The sequence below is a fragment of the Schistocerca nitens genome, chromosome 5, assembly GCF_023898315.1.
Source record: "Schistocerca nitens isolate TAMUIC-IGC-003100 chromosome 5, iqSchNite1.1, whole genome shotgun sequence".
NCBI classification, from domain to species: Eukaryota; Metazoa; Arthropoda; class Insecta; order Orthoptera; family Acrididae; genus Schistocerca; species Schistocerca nitens.
The window spans coordinates 493,689,183-493,706,566 of record NC_064618.1 but is presented as its reverse complement, the minus strand read 5'-3'; the positions used below and the strand labels follow the sequence as shown (position 1 = coordinate 493,706,566).

The window sequence follows — 17,384 nt, the reverse complement described above, 5'->3', positions numbered from 1 at the left end:
AGTTTTAATCTGCCAGGAAGTTTCATGTCAGCACACACTCTCTTGCAGAGTGAAAATTTCATTCCGGAAACATTCCCCAGTCTTTGGCAAAGCCATGTCTCCGCAATATCCTTTTTTCGAGGATTGCTAGTTCTGCAAGAGAGCTTCTGTGAAGTTTGGAAAGTAGGAGACGAGATACTGGCAGAATTGAAGCTGTGAGGATGGGTTGTTAGTCGTGCTTGGGTGGCTCAGTCAGTAGAGCACTTGCCTGTGAAATGCGAAGTTCCCGAGTTCAAGTCTCTACAGTTTTAATCTGGCAGGAAGTTTCATATCAGTGCACACATTGCTGCAGAGTGAAATTTTCTAAAATAAACCTAATTTAACAGCAGTTTTTGAAACTAGGCTGTTAGGACATGGACATGTATGTCAGTAAACTGACAGAAATCTAAATTCACAATAAAAAGCTGATAAAAGTAAATTGGGGAAATCACATTTTAAACCTCTAGTTTCTGGATATTTTTAGCAGTTACTTTATTGTTGGAAGAGGTGGAAGGAAGGAATTAGGAAAGAGAGAAGAAAAGTGTATATATGATTGTGAGAAAGAAATTCTACTCCAAATCTTGAGTAGGGAAGGAGACAAGATGCTGGAAAGGATGTGAAGTATCAGGGACCTACAACAGTTGGAGTTTAAATTCAGATCCCCTAATAAACAACTGCAAACTGACAGTATGTCAAAGATGAACCTCAAAGTTCAAAGAAAACACATGGTATGTACGAAAATAAAAAAAAAAAAAAAAAAAAAATAACATGACATAGTGAACCATCAGAATACCGATCCATCCACCACATGCAGTGTTAGTACCAGTCACATAAGAAATATAAGAAAGCTCAGCTATAATTTTTTTAGTGTTTGAATGTTGTATTTTGAGAGGAGTTAGGGACTTCTCATGTTATTTTATGCTTTTGTGTTGTATGGTTGAATATAACCACAGCTTGAGCAAGAAAATCTCTGAAGCATGCATAGTTTGTGGTTTCCATACTGTGGAGGTTTAAGATATTTAGTGATCGGAACTAACATAGACATTGCAGTATGTTACAGATTGGTGCATCGCTATAACCAAGATTTTGGGTAGGAGGGGAGGGAGCACACAATACAACACCCTAGACAAAAGTTTATGTACAATATCTGCTTTCCATTTCATAATGGCATTGCCTTGATATGGCAGTTCATAATACGCAAGTTATAGTACAATAACTGTGAAAAATGAAAATTCCTTAACCATCATTGTGACATTTCTTGTCATTTTATTACAACAAATCATACCAATAATGAAGCATTTGTAAGAGATCCTCAATGTGTTGATGCTGTATTCGTAGGTTGTAAGTTATAGTATAAAGCCCACCAAATATGAACGTCAACAGAATAGGGCAAAACCCAATATGACTTCTCCCAAGTCCTGCTTGTGATGTAGGAGGCAAGGCTGAATGGACCGAGCCTTTGGGAGCCCCATAAAAGCTGTCCTCGGAGAAAACCATGCCAACAAGCCTCTGCTAACTGGTATGTCAATGTGCTGCCTTAAGACTAGTTTACTACCTGATTGAAAAGCATCACTTGATATCCCCAGTTCCAGAAAGTGAATTTCATTATGCAAGTTTGTATGGGAAATGTCCAAGATGCATACTGACAATTTAAATTCTGTAATCTATTACTGAGAAATTTATTTTAATATATATTTTGGGCCAACTCTACTTCAAAGCCCTTAACCCTAGGGATACCAATGAGGGTGGAGGTACTTTATGTCCACTTTTGTAAATGTTGTATTCTGGTCATGTACTGTGTATTTTAAAATTTTGAAGAAAATATTTATTGTTCTCATTGAAATTTTCTATCAGATTCTTTGTTTTAGTTTTTTCAGTTCAACTTAATCCAAAAATTAAACCGATATGTAGTAGTAGGTGTGACTTTTCACAAAGGATTTTCACATATTAAATATTTTCAGTTTCTGAACCCTACTTATACATCACTGTCTCTTTAAAAAGTATGTTATTAATAAAGGCAATAACAATTAATAAAATTAGAATTTTTTTCTCTAGTCATAAAGTACCCCTTTGCCTGACAGTAATATGTTATTGAAAATGTGTTGCTGTGTTAAGACAGTACTAAAATATATTTCAGGCTCTGAATCCTACTTCCAAATCAGTTAATCCTTAAAAAGTATGTTGTTAATAAAAATGAAAAAATAGTTAACGAAATTTGTATCCTTTTTTGTGGTGTGCGTAAAGTACTTCCACATTAGTTGTAAACGTTGTGGTAAAGGCATTGATATTGATAGTGTTAGCTAAGAGCCGTACATATTCTGAATGTCAAGTAAATTTTTCTTGCTAAGACAAAAAGTTGTGTGTTTGAGTTATAGTATTTGGATTGATAAGACGTTCATTGATAATATTCTCGGTAAATTATCTGTTATAAACTAGATACAGAGATTTTTATTTTAATAGCTCTTAAAGCAGTTGCCGAAGTAGAAATTTATCATAAATTTACGCCTGGGAGAAAATTGTGACAAAAATATACCGACAGTAGTAAATACAATAAAAGCTATAAAAAGGAAGGATCTTGAACAGAACTCAGTGAGTTGGTACAAATCAGTAACAAATAACAACTTGACTGGTCGTTATTAATGGCAACCCTTGTGTTTGCCTATCTCACTGTGTTACTGTCATAGCACAATATTAAAGACAGTTTATGTTGCATTAGAATATTCAGCTATCTCTCATGGTACCCTTTTCTGGGTGTCAGTACATAGGAAATATTTTGTGATGATGCAAAGGAAGCTCGCAAAGGTAATGGAACAGGTGTCTTCTCTAACAGCCATTAAACCAATATTCAGGAAATTAAAAATATTGTCTGTATTTAATATACACTCTAGTGCAAACATTCATCTTAAGAGCCAGAGACTGATCAGGAATCTGCTTCTGACAAGGAGTATGGGTGATGTGCCCCACAAGAAATTACCCTTATCAGTCCAAGAAAACAGTACATTTAGGAATCAAGTTAAGAACATTTTAGTTAAACATTATTTTATGCGGTTGATGAATATGTAAAGAAAAATTTGTATTAAATATATTATAATGCATGCACAACCTTTTTATGCAGCTGATGAATATGTAAAGACAAATTTGTATTAACTCTGCTAGAACATTTATTATACTTACTGTTAGTATTATAACTCATATTACTTTGACTGTTACAATGTAATTAAATTGCTGTATACAAATCTGATGCACAAGTTACATAATTTTTGTTGAACTGTGCTATATAGTATTATTATTAGAGCTTATTGTTGTGCTTTACTATAGTTCTCTGCTACATTTTTTCTGTTTCTGTGCATACGATTTGTCCTATATCTTTTATACATTGTCAGGATAAAATTCTTGGGAGCAAAATAAATAAAGAAATAATGTAAAAAAAAAAAAAACCTGTGTTGTAGAGATGATCTGACATTCTGTTGCTTAGCAGCATTGACATGCAACAAACTTCGACATGTGTGGCCAGTCATGAAACATTTTGTTTTACGTTATGAGTGTTTTAGATACGTGTTATATAGCACCTACTCTTTGTCTTTTGCTACAGGCATTTTACAAGGAATCAAAAGTTCGATTCGATAATGATCAAGATTTCAAGAAAAAAGCATATGAATGTGTTGTCAAACTTCAAAAATTTCATCCTGAGGTAACAAGTGCTTGGGAGCTCATTTGCTCTGTCTCAAGGAAAGGTGAGGCAAATAAACTGATTTAAATTTAATATTTTTTGACTTTCATTTTCGTTCTGCAAAAAAATTTAGTTGACGAGTACATACATCTTTACTGTTTTGACATCAAGAGGATTCTTCCAGTTGAATGATTGGATGCAGGGCTTCTTAACATACAGAAACTCATCTCAATTTTTAATTTTCTCATATTTAATTACCCACAAGAAGTAGAAGAAAGATAGAAAGGAAGAAAGTCTCTCTGACAATACTGATAGTGTTTTATCATTTTATGCCATTTCATGTGATCGTTATAGGTGTTCCCTAAAGAATTTTTCAATTATTGCACATAGTGTGTGATTGTTGAGAATGTAGGTATTCTCCAATTGAAGTTATGCTGCACTGTAATTTTAAATAGAACTGCTATATTAGGAGTTTATTCTTTCAGTAAAACTGTCCTCAGACAGGTATTAACCGATGTCCTCTGGATCTCGCTGTCCTGCTAGGAGTTTGTGCCCATAAATATACCTTCCATAAATTTAATGAAAGTGATAGATATTTATTTTTGATAAGAGTCTTGTAATGCTACATGTGTCATATTTTTATGTGTGCAGTTGCTTTGCATATTACTTTTTGTATCTGGCTCGTTACAGGTGATAGTGAACTGACAGCTAATACAACACACGTAACCATTAGTCACATTTGGATCATGTGATAAGCTTGTAAGAATCATAAGCATAATTTCAAACAATTTCAATAGCTTTTCAGATTTATTTCCAATGAAAAGAAACAGTTCAAACAATGAACAAATGCGTTCCTTTGGAAAATCAGAGAAAAGTTTTGCAATGAGAACATGGAAACAGTGATAAAACATGAAAACAAAACATAATCTGACCTTATCCATATGAAGAAAATATACCTCTTTGGAAATATTAACAACAACCATAATAAAACAAAATGCTCCCTGATCATGTGGTGTTATACAGCAGTCGAAACAGTGTCTAGCATTGTTTGGACAGTCTCTACGCTGATAAGATGTGTCAGTACGCTTGCCCTATTCAATGCATTTTTACAATTCTTCCTCATGATTTGTTTTCTCCTTCGGTTGGTTCCTGCATTTGCACACTGTTTGTTTTATTATGAGGTTTCTTTCTCATGTCTCTTCGAATTTCCATTGGAGGAAGTATAGCCCCATTATTATTTTTATTCTGTAATCATACAGTGTCATTTTACTCTCTGAATATTTGTTGTGAAGATAATGCGAACTGAAAAGTAGCATGTTAGTTAAGTGGAAGAGTAGTTTTTTAGGCCAGCAGACATTTCTCCGTTCACATAAACAGTATGACAGCATCTGATTGTGTCCGTCAGTTCCATACACATTCACATTGCATTTGACCATTGGCAGCAGTTTTGAGATTGTTTGCTGGCATGAATTTGTCACTTGTACCACTGTGTTCTTAAATCCTGTGGGAATTAATTAAGATCTTGTCTAGCCTTTGATTTTTCATGTCTTCAGCATTGCAAATATCAAGCAATTGTGTTCTCTTTACTCAGTTTTGCAGAAGCTAATTCAGCTGTTGTAGTAATTGTCCATGTAAATATAATGGGCAACATGCAGCTACTTCTCCATCAAATGCAAACGGACCATCCGGATTGTTTAGCATGTACATTTTGATGCCATATTTATGCCTTTTATTTGTATATGTTGTCTAAAGGACAATCTCCCCCTCCAAAGAATCATTGATTAATCTAAAGATAGATCTCTTCATGAATAATAAACTCAACAGATTCTGTTAATTTAGTGTCGGTCATATATTACATAATTGATCATCCTGTGAGGGTTGTCCGGCTGTGGTTTATTAGCAAAATAAGATGGAATGGATTAGTAAACATTCCTATTTGTGCATCGTGTGCTATGTCATCTGCAATTTTGTCACCATCATCATCCATATCTTCAGATTCTGCACTCTCACGAAACATATTTGAAACTTCTGTTTCTATACTGTCGTTACTAAGGCATGGTTCCACGAGGGTTGGAACTTAAATAGTGGCAACTATTTGTTCACAACCAATACAAAAGTGATACATGTTTGCACCTGTTACTGTCCTTCAAAGTAGCCACCAGCGTAGTGTAGAACCCATTGCCAGCGATGTGGAAGGCGTAGTATACCGTTATCAGAGCCTGTTCTGTTGGTGGTGTGAATGGAGCAGTCTACTTCCTTTTGAATCTCTGGAACAGTTCTGAAGCGAATGCCACGATGTGGTTCCTTCATCTTCGGAATCAAATCAAAGTCACAAGGACTTAAGTCTGGGGAGTATGGTAGATGGTACAGTACTTCCCAGTCCGATCGACCGAACAGAGCAGCCACAGCTTGCACTGTATGCGCCCCGCGCATTGTCGTGTAAAATGATGTGTGGGTTGTGCAGAAAGTGTTCGCCGCTTCTTTAGCAAGGCTGGTCGCAGGTGATGCTCCAAAAATGAACAGTAATACTGTGCATTGATAGTCTGCTATGGAGGAATGTAATGTGTTAGGATAACACCATCACAGTCGTACAGAAGAATCACCATAACTTTAACCATTCTGGGGCTCTGATGCACTTTTGACTTTTGCGGCAACCCGTAATGATGCCATTTGTTGGGCTGGCGTTTCAGTTTTGGCTCATACGATGTGGCCCGTGTCTCATCCAGTGTTATGATACGGCGTAAGAAAGCCTCTCCTTCATGTTCACAGCACTCCAAGTGTGCCTGAGAAGTCTCATAATGCATCCATTTCTGCATTTCCGTCAAGTCATGCGGAACCTAGATGTTCCTTCAGGATGCAAAGCATAGTCGTATGTGCTAATCCGATTGCATGGGCGAACTCACAAATTGTATGGTGTCAACTAACGCGGCACTGTCCACTGTCCACTAACGCGGCAACAGCATGCATTTCTTCTTCAGAGATGCTAGGATGACCTGCCCGATGCATGTCTGCCACAGTTTGCCGACCTTCGTTGAAGGTTTTTATCCAATGTGCCACTGTTCTGTATGACAATGCCGATTCCCCGCACACCTCTTGAAGACCTTAATGACACTGTCATGCTATAGAACCTCTGGCACATTCAGTCTTGGTCCAACTACATTGTTACTGTTTTGAAAACATAGTGACACCATTACGTTAGACCGCTCGCTCACAAGTGTCTGTGTCGATTGTGCGCACGCCGGTGATGTGGGACAGGTGAGTCCATTTGGTCGGAGGTAAGGTAGGTATGTCAACAACGTGTGCTATCAGCAACAGTAGTAGATTCCATTGCATAGTGTCTCCACAGCAGTGTTGCCACTATTTAAGTTCCAACCTACGTATTTTTCGATATTCCAGTTCTCCTCCTCTGATTCATCTTCGAACTCAAAATCACTATCTTGTAACACATTCAGTACCTGAACAGCAGTGAATTTTCATTCTTCCTACACTTTTTAATATTATAAGATCCTGGTGTCTGTTGATTAGCTGCCATGTTGAACAGTCTAATTTACAGGTAACTACTTGTAAGTGCATGCAAAAAAAGAGTTGTAGGCAACGAAATTATTGCCGGAGACTTTTGTTGCACAGCTGCAGAACTAAAGTGAATACAGTGAAACCCTACTTTTACTTTCAAGGGACTTCAGAAAAATTGTGTAAAATGCAGGAAAATGTAAAATGTGGAAAATAATGTTTTAACCTGTAAAAGTTATGTATAGGATACCATCCTGCATTTTTGCACACATGTGTGGTATGTGTACATAACAGGCATCAATAGACTTGTCAGGGACTTGCTTATTATCTAATACAGGTTTATAACCCAATAAAAACTGCTGATGTAACTGGAACTGATAACTGCCTGGGAAGTAGGAACATCTGACTCACCTTTGTATGTCATAATCAATGTTTTTGAAAACCTGCAGGTGTCATTCATTATTTAAATAATGAAATACTGCACTAGTCACATATTTTTTTCATGCTTAGCACGAATGTGTTTCGAGAATTTTTTCTTGTTAAGTGCAAATATGTACATGAGCATTTAGTGTGGTGTTCGAATATTCTGCATCTCTTGCACTGTAGTTGACTTTTTGAAGTTGTGCCTCCTCAGCTATGTGGAAAACCACACACATGCAAACTATCTCACATTGTTTGTGTAACATCACAAAAAATACATACATCAATACTGCACTTGACAACAAGCATAAATTCTCGAAACATGTTTTGCTCAGCATGAAAAAAAAATATGTTACCGGCGCTGTGTTTAAACCAAAAACATTTGAGCATTGCAAAGTGAATGATGGTGTGAACTAGCACTTCAAGTGGCAAAACACCGAAACACGCTAAATATGGTTTGACAAAGATGTCACAGTGATCACAACACTCATGAAACTGCGTTTGTATGGTCGACAGTTTGGGAATGGTTGTGATTGGTCATGATATATTTATTCGAACAAGTAGAGCTTGGCAGCGGTGGGAGATATGGCACAAATTGTTCCAACTTTTTACACATTTACTGGTTCAAGTCCGCTGAGTAGAGTGCCCTGGTGTCAAGAAACATAACCAGATAATACTTGTAAACACTAATGGATGGTCAAAATAATTCAGCATAATTTTTTTCTCCATCAATCTTTTTCTTGGTAACGCGTAAATTGCAGGAAAATTATAAACATGGTGATGCAAAATCAAGTGTAAATTAACATTGTGGACATAGGAAATTTGACGGGAATGATAAAAAAATGTCGTAAACAGTGGGAAAATGTTAATTCCGGGAACGTAAAAGCAGGGTTATACTGTATTACACCTGTGACTGCCACACTGGCTAGTTGGTCATGGGAATGCTAGAAGCATTAGCAGCACTGGGCTAGTGGCTCGTGTTGACACTTATAAATGTCAGCCACAGTAAACATGTTAAAGAAGAAGTGACGTATATTTTCAGAATAGCTGAATTACAAAACTGCTTCAAAATTGATGCTGTAATAGCAACCAGAAGTCTTAGTGTCCCAGTCAAGAATTTCTATGTAAATCTCAGCTGTAATTTTATGTGTGATATTCATGCTTACAGTCAGTAGCAATATCAAACTCATGACATTCAGTCGCTAAATCCCAATATAATGAGTTTACGAACAGTCTTCATTTCACTCAGTGTTCAGTTTCTTGTTATGCTAGCCAAAAATATCAAACAGTCCATTACTTGGTTTGTATGTGACTTCTGCGAAATATATACGACACAGAGTTGAGACATGTTGTAAGATAAACCTTTTTCACTTCATCAAAATACCTTATCAGAACTGCTAATTATAAACATGCCTTCTTTTGATGGTCTGTGATCCCTTTGTTTTCATGAAAATGCATTTTACCAACATTTTAAAAATTGTTGGAGCCCCTGCAAGACAGCCTTATGCACTGGTGATTCAGTTATGGTTCCTGACTGTAGCCCACGCAGTACATCCGGCTCCAGAATGTGGTAATCCGTTATAGTGATGGCCAATGAAAGAAGCACCTGTTCTCATATAACTCAGAAAAACCACTAACTGGCCAATAATAACTCTTAAATAGTGTGTATGTTAATTCCCCAAATACTGTTTTCAAAATGACACTTGAACTTCACATAAACATATCTTTACTCACCTCATGTACCAGTGTGAAGTTATTGCTTCATGGATATAATCACCAGCTACACTCAGTGTGTGTGAGACTCATTCCACTGTAGTGCAGCTTTATTTCGCATGCTCACTTCTTCACGCACTTTTCTCATTCACTACCTACTTATTTTAATAATATGCCACCTGTAATTTGTTTTCAGTTAATGGATTTTTGTGCATGTAATTATATAGTTCAAAGTTTTAGTAACATTGGTTTATGGAAATGGATGGAATAGAATAACAGTCAGGTGTACGATTTAGCTTCTTGCTGCATTCTAGCCCACTGTGGCACGCCATATGGCACTTCACATAGTGTGGGAGACAGCCACCTGGGCTCCAATCTCCATATACACTGAAGCGCCAAAGAAACTGTTATAGGCATGCATATTTAAATACAGAGATACGCAGACAGGCAGAATATGGCGCAGCGGTTGGCAATGCCTATATAAGACAATAAGTGTGGTGCAGTTCTTAGATCAGTTACTGCTGCTACATCTACATCTACATCTACATCTACATCTACATCTACATTCATACTCCGCAAGCCACCCAACGGTGTGTGGCGGAGGGCACCTTACGTGCCACTGTCATTACCTCCCATTCCTGTTCCAGTCGCTTATGGTTCGCGGGAAGAACGACTGTCTGAAAGCCTCCGTGCGCGCTCTAATCTCTCTAATTTTACATTCGTGATCTCCTCGGGAGGTATAAGTAGGGGGAAGCAATATACTCGATACCTCATCCAGAAACGCACCCTCTCGAAACCTGGCGAGCAAGCTACACCGCGATGCAGAGCGCCTCTCTTGCAGAGTCTGCCACTTGAGTTTATTAAACATCTCCGTAACGCTATCACGGTTACCAAATAACCCTGTGACGAAACGCGCTGCTCTTCTTTGGATCTTCTCTATCTCCTCCGTCAACCCGATCTGGTACGGATCCCACACTGATGAGCAATACTCAAGTATAGGTCGAACGAGTGTTTTGTAAGCCACCTCCTTTGTTGCTGGACTACATTTTCTAAGCACTCTCCCAATGAATCTCAACCTGGTACCCGCCTTACCAACAATTAATTTTATATGATCATTCCACTTCAAATCGTTCCGCACGCATACTCCCAGATATTTTACAGAAGTAACTGCTACCAGTGTTTCTTCCGCTATCATATAATTATACAATAAAGGATCCTTCTTTCTATGTATTCGCAATACATTACATTTGTCTATGTTAAGGGACAGTTGCCACTCCCCGCACCAAGTGCCTATCCGCTGCAGATCTTCCTGCATTTCGCTACAATTTTCTAATGCTGCAACTTCTCTGTATACTACAGCATCATCCGCGAAAAGCCGCATGGAACTTCCGACACTATCTACTAGGTCATTTATATATATTGTGAAAAGCAATGGTCCCATAACACTCCCCTGTGGCACGCCAGAGGTTACCTTAACGTCTGTAGACGTCTCTCCATTGATAACAACATGCTGTGTTCTGTTTGCTAAAAACTCTTCAATCCAGCCACACAGCTGGTCTGATATTCCGTAGGCTCTTACTTTGTTTATCAGGCGACAGTGCGGAACTGTATCGAACGCCTTCCGGAAGTCAAGAAAAATAGCATCTACCTGGGAGCCTGTATCTAATATTTTCTGGGTCTCATGAACAAATAACGCGAGTTGGGTCTCACACGATCACTGTTTCCGGAATCCATGTTGATTCCTACATAGTAGATTCTGGGTTTCCAAAAACGACATGATACTCGAGCAAAAAACATGTTCTAAAATTCTACAACAGATCGACGTCAGAGATATAGGTCTATAGTTTTGCGCATATGCTCGACGACCCTTCTTGAAGACTGGGACTACCTGTGCTCTTTTCCAGTCATTTGGAACCCTCCGTTCCTCTAGAGACTTGTGGTACACGGCTGTTAGAAGGGGGGCAAGTTCTTTCGCGTACTCTGTGTAGAATCGAATTGGTATCCCGTCAGGTCCAGTGGACTTTCCTCTGTTGAGTGATTCCAGTTGCTTTTCTATTCCTTGGACACTTATTTCGATGTCAGCCATTTTTTCCTTTGTGCGAGGATTTAGAGAAGGAACTGCAGTGCGGTCTTCCTCTGTGAAACAGCTTTGGAAAAAGGTGTTTAGTATTTCAGCTTTACGCGTGTCATCCTCTGTTTCAATGCCATCATCATCCCGGAGTGTCTGGATATGCTGTTTCGAGCCACTTACTGATTTAACGTAAGACCAGAACTTCCTAGGATTTTCTGTCAAGTCTGTACATAGAATTTTACTTTCGAATTCACTGAACGCTTCTCGCACAGCCCTCCTTACGCTAACTTTGACATCGCTTAGCTTCTGTTTGTCTGAGAGGTTTTGGCTGCGTTTAAACTTGGAGTGAAGCTCTCTTTGCTTTCGCAGTAGTTTCCTAACTTTGTTGTTGTACCACGGTGGGTTTTTCCCGTCCCTCACAGTTTTACTCGGCACGTACCTGTCTAAAACGCATTTTACGATTGCCTTGAACTTTTTCCATAAACACTCAACATTGTCAGTGTCGGAACAGAAATTTTCGTTTTGATCTGTTAGGTAGTCTGAAATCTGCCTTCTATTACTCTTGCTAAACAGATAAACCTTCCTCCCTTTTTTTATATTCCTATTAACTTCCATATTCAGGGATGCTACAACGGCCTTATGATCAAGTGGGCAGGTTATCAAGATTTAAGTGAGTTTGAATGTGGTGTTACAGTTGGTGCACAAGCGATGGGCATAGCATCTCCAAGATAGCGATGAAGTAGGGATTTTCCCATACTACCTTTTCATGAGTGTACCGTGAATATCATGAATCCTGTAAAACGTCAAATCTTCGGCATCATTGCACCCGGAAAATGATCCTTCAAGAACGGGACCAACGAAGACTGAAGAGAGTCGTTCAGCTTGACAGAAGTGCAGCCCTTCCACAAATTGCTGCAGGTTTCAGTGCTGGGCCATCAACAAGTGTCAGCATGCAAGTCATTCAACGGAACATCATCAATATGGGCTTTTGGAGCTGAAGGCCCACTTGTGAACCCTTGATAACTGCAGAGGTTGAAAATACTGCTTCAGTTGTAGATTTCTTTATTTTCACACGACCGGTTTCGGACTGTTATAAGCTGACCTTCAGGTGTCGTAGCTGTGCTGTGGTCCCTGAGTGCCGTGTGTACCAGGTGCGGTGTGATGCCTATGAGCGCAGAACAGGGAGAACACTTTTCTGCACAGTACAAAGCTTTACTCCTCACCTGGGCCCTTCAACATTGACATTGCACAATTGATGACTGGAAACATGTTGCCTAGTTGGACGAGTCTCGTTTCAAATTGTATCATGGAGATGGACGTGTATGGGTATGGAGACAACCACATGAATACGTGGACCTGGCATGTCAACAGTGGTCTGTTCAAAATAGCGAAGGCTCAGTAATGGTGTGGGGCGTGTGCAGTTGGAGTGATATGGGGTCCCTGATACATCTAGATATGACTCTGTCGGGTGACATGTACATAAACATCCTGTCTGATCACCTGCACCCATTCATGCCCATTGTGCATTCCAACTGACTTACACAATTCCAACAGGACAGTGCGACACCCCACACATCCAGAATTGCTACAAAGTGGCTCCAGCAACACTTTTCTGCACCAGACTCCCCAGACATGAACATTATTCAGCATATCTGGGATGCTTCGCAACGTGCTTTTCAGATGAGATCTCCATCCCCCTCATTCTCTTACGGATTTATGGACGGTCCTGCAGAATTCATGGTGTCAATTCCCTCCAGCACTACTTCAGACATTAGTCAGGTCCATGCCATGTGGTGTTGCGGCACTTCTGCATGCTCGCGGGGGCCCTACACGATTTTAGTCAGGTGTACCAGTTTCTTTGGGTCTTCAGTATAGTTTCTGCAGAGGCTCAAAACTGCTTTTAAGATTGAACTACATATTGCTACACCACACTCCGGCCAGAACAAGATCATGGTCGAGATCAGAAATGGAGTGAGTACAAATCTCATGTTGAGGGTTGCATACACTAGAAATCAAGGTGTCACTGTTACATTAGTGCATTACTGGCATTTCTTCCACTGTAATTCTGCATGTATGAGGAGTCAGAGAACAATGGCACTTCATTCTCTTCCCATTTGTCGACTCATTCTCTCTCACTGAAGCATGCTGGAGTGGAGCTAGTTGTGACTTTCTACAGAAGCTGAGTGCATGATTATGCTGCAATATAGTAGCACTGATAGGGTGAAATGACAGATTGTCAAGATCAGATGGCCTCTACAAAGCTGTATTTTGTGACTGTGGAGGGTGTAACATGAAAATTAAGCAACACAGTAATACAATCGCAAATGTGCTTGATTAGAGGAAGAGTGATACCTGGAAAAAGGTGGTTGCTATAAACCATGCTTCAGATGAAAGACATACAAAGTTCATCAATTGCAAACAGAATGGTTGTATTCTTTGTTTATTCCACTTCCACCATGGGAAAACATTTGTACCCTGTCAAGCGAAAACTAAGCCCAGAATTGTCACAGATATGTCCCTGCGAACAACACGCACAGTACATGTGAATTCCAGTGGTTATGGTAACCAGCGGTTGTGGGCTGATAGTGAGTTGTGCAGCTTATCATTCATTTCTCTAACTTTTTCAAGAACTGCTGTGAATTTATTTTGATAGCTAGCTGTTACCTGCAGCTGCACTTGCACATCAATGGTTTTGTTATGAAGAATGATGGTGATTAAATAAGCTATTGTACGTGCAGTAACATCAGCCGCCCTCATGTGTCTGCCTGTTGGGTAAGCATAGCTCATGATGTGTGCCCTGCTCTCCCTGCTCCCAAGCTATTCCAATGCGCAATGTGTCGGCATAGCAGGGTCGCTGCCAAGCAATGCGTACAGAGAAGCATGGGCAGGAGCATGCATTGTGCTATTGAAGTAGCTACAAATTATACATGTAAATTATGCAACAAATAGTATGGAAGTACGGATTAAACACATTGAAGATGGCATAAGTGTTGTATTCATTACTTTGAATCGTATAATGTAGCACACGTCAACCAATAAAAGCATTTTCACAAATATGAAGAAGGTCAAAAGACAGAGTAAATATTTTCCTGTAATTCACGTAATACTTGTCAAATCAATAAATATTTGTGCACTTTCTAAACAGCCTATGTTCTCCATCATGGTTCAAGCTATCTCAGTATCAAATTTCATCAAAATCACTTGTGCAAGTTTGTCATGAAAACATCATAGACAAGGTTATATTTGTATTTATAATATTAATATGGATAAAACTTTTAATTATGGTATCTTTTCTTTTCATAATTTGATTTTAGTGAAATAAAACCTTTACTGTGCCCCAAGCTATACTGAAGTTCCCAGTGAAAATATCAGGAAAAAGATTACCTTGTTCAAACGGAACAGTTTGGCAGATTAATTATTAGCATTGGTTAGTCACCATGTAAAGAATACACTTCATCCTTGTATCGTGTTTTCATGTCACAGACTCGGTAATGTGTTCAAAATGTGTGTATGTCAAAGTAATTGTTAAACATTCTTTGAAAAGAGATTAAGTATTAAAATAAACTTACAGCAGTCTTCGAAAATGTTTTATATGTGTGCATATGTACAGACACACATACATACATACATACATACATACTCAAAACAGAACACTGTTCACCAGTAACTGATCAACCATGGTGTTGGTATAAGATAATTGTCATGCCCAGTGGTTGCATATGTAGTGCCAGGCAGAAATCGTGAGTTCACAGTGATTATACAGAACTCATTTCTGATTTCTTAGCTCATAGGTGTCACAATCCTATCTTGCAGGTCTGCTGCCCTTTCCTCCCAGGTATTAGCCACATTTCCCCAAGCCTCCCTCCCACTTGCCTTTCCCTTTCTGCCCTCATTCACTTCATCTGGTGCAACTCCTTACCCCAGTTGAGCTGCTATCAGTCAGGAAAATGTACCCATGCAACCTTTATATGCTTTGTCTGTATGTACTTGTGTTCTGTTGGCTGTGAAGGAGGATTCATCCTAAAGTTTAGCGATTTTGTTTGTCTGTTTTATGTGCCTATCAATTATTCAGTGTCTCAACTATACAGTGAGTTGTTACCTTTCCTACTTTTATTATTTAGGAGAACAGCAGCAGGTTTGCAAAAAGCCACTGCCCCTCTCTTACACTATGTAGCTGCTGTTTTTATCCAGTAATTCAGAGTATTTACTGTACAGAATCGACACAGATGAATGTACACTGATCAACCAGAACATTATGACCAGCGATCTATAAGGGACATTCAAATGAAACCTGATCACTAGTGTAAAGTAACGGTAACAATTTTATTAACTCAAAAATGTAGTTATACACAGTACACGTACTCAAAAATAGTCTCCAAAACTGTTGGCACATTTATGCCATTGCAACACTAACTGGTTGATTCCATCCTGGAAGAAGCTAGTAGGCTGCTATCGGATCCAGGCCTGGACCCAGTCACACACCTCGTTGTCCATTGCGAATCAATGTGTGCGAATAACTTGTTTTAGAGGTCGAAACACATGAAAGTCACACAGTGAAAGGTTGGGACTGTACTGTGGATGTTCCAGCGGTTCCCACTGAAACTGCTGCAATGTCACCTTCAGCACATTGGCCATGTGTGGGCAGGCATTATCATGCAGCAGAATAATGCCATTGGACAACATAGCTCGGCGTTCTGACTTGATGGCTCGTCTAAGGTTCTGTAAAGTTGCTTGACAATGCTGGGCATTGATGGTGATTCCCCGTTCCAGGAACTTGACAAGCAGTAGGCCCTTGTGGTCAAAAAAGGACATCATGACCTTACCAGAACAGGTGTGCATGGCCTTTGATTTCTTTGGAGGTGGTGAAGTCGTATGTTTCCACTGCTTGCTCTGACACTTGCTTTCCGATTCAAAATGATGACACCATGTTTCGTCACTTGTGACAATATGCAACAGGAAGCCATATTCCTCCTCGTGGCGACGTTGCAGATGACTGAAAGACATCACCATTCTAGTACTGTGCTGTTTGGCAGTCAGTTGGTGGGGAACCCACTGCGCATACATTTTTCAAAAGTTTAAGTGTTGATGCATTATGGTGTGGGCGGTGCCTACGCTAATACCCAGTAACTGATGGATCTTGTCCACGGTGATTCTGCAGTTGTCCAAGACTAAAGCATTCACTTCCGCAACCATTTCCGGTGTGATGACACGATGAGCCTGTCCAGGACAAGCATTGTCTTCCAGCGACTTCCGCCCCACAAGGAATCGTTTGCACCATTTGACAACACTTGAATGACTCACACTGTGCCCACCATACGCAGCCTTCATCTGTCGATACATTTCGCGGCCTCCAACTCCCTCCACCACCAAAAGTCGAATCACTCCTCATTGTTCCTGCTTACTTGCCTGCATGTTCGGTAGTGGACGATAACTTGTGTGACCTCCTTCTCTTTGGCGTGAAATCACACTGGTACTACACAACATCAAAAGGTGCACTTGCGTCAGTCTCTCCACTAATAGATGGCGCCACCATACCCACAGTTACATGGTGCCACCTTACGTGTAAGGCAAAGGTAGACGCACTGACCAGGTTTCATTTGAATGAACCTCATACTATCGATATAAACCAGTCCAGGCAATAGCAGAATCACCTGGTGAGGAATGACTGTTCGTCATACACACGCATTGTGCATGAAGTATCAGTGAGTGTGCTGTTCTTTTGTAGAATGGGAAAAGTGCGTGATCTATCTGAGTTTGACCAAGGACAGATTTTGATTGCCTGGAGGCTCGGTGTGAGCATTTCAGAAGCTCCTTGACTTGTCGGGTGTTAAAGGAATGCTATGTTTGGTGTCTTCAACACATGGTGAAATCACATCCAGACGTTGTGGGGTTGGGTGGCCACCCCTCTTTACAGATGTCAGACATTGTACCCTGGGCAGACTGGTAAAAGAGGACAGGCAGCGAACTACGGCGGAATTAACA

At 39.6% G+C, this 17,384-nt stretch overlaps 1 protein-coding gene across 3 annotated transcripts in view; it reads left to right on the top strand.

The window, feature by feature from the left end:
- LOC126260054 (arginine--tRNA ligase, cytoplasmic) overlaps positions 1–17,384 on the top strand; it is a 138,540-nt gene that overhangs the window by 61,310 nt on the left and 59,846 nt on the right. For all 3 annotated transcript variants that reach the window (XM_049957243.1, XM_049957244.1, XM_049957246.1), the window contains one exon: positions 3,611–3,752. In XM_049957243.1, the coding sequence (XP_049813200.1) occupies positions 3,611–3,752 (142 nt within the window). The remainder of the gene's footprint in view (positions 1–3,610; positions 3,753–17,384) is intronic.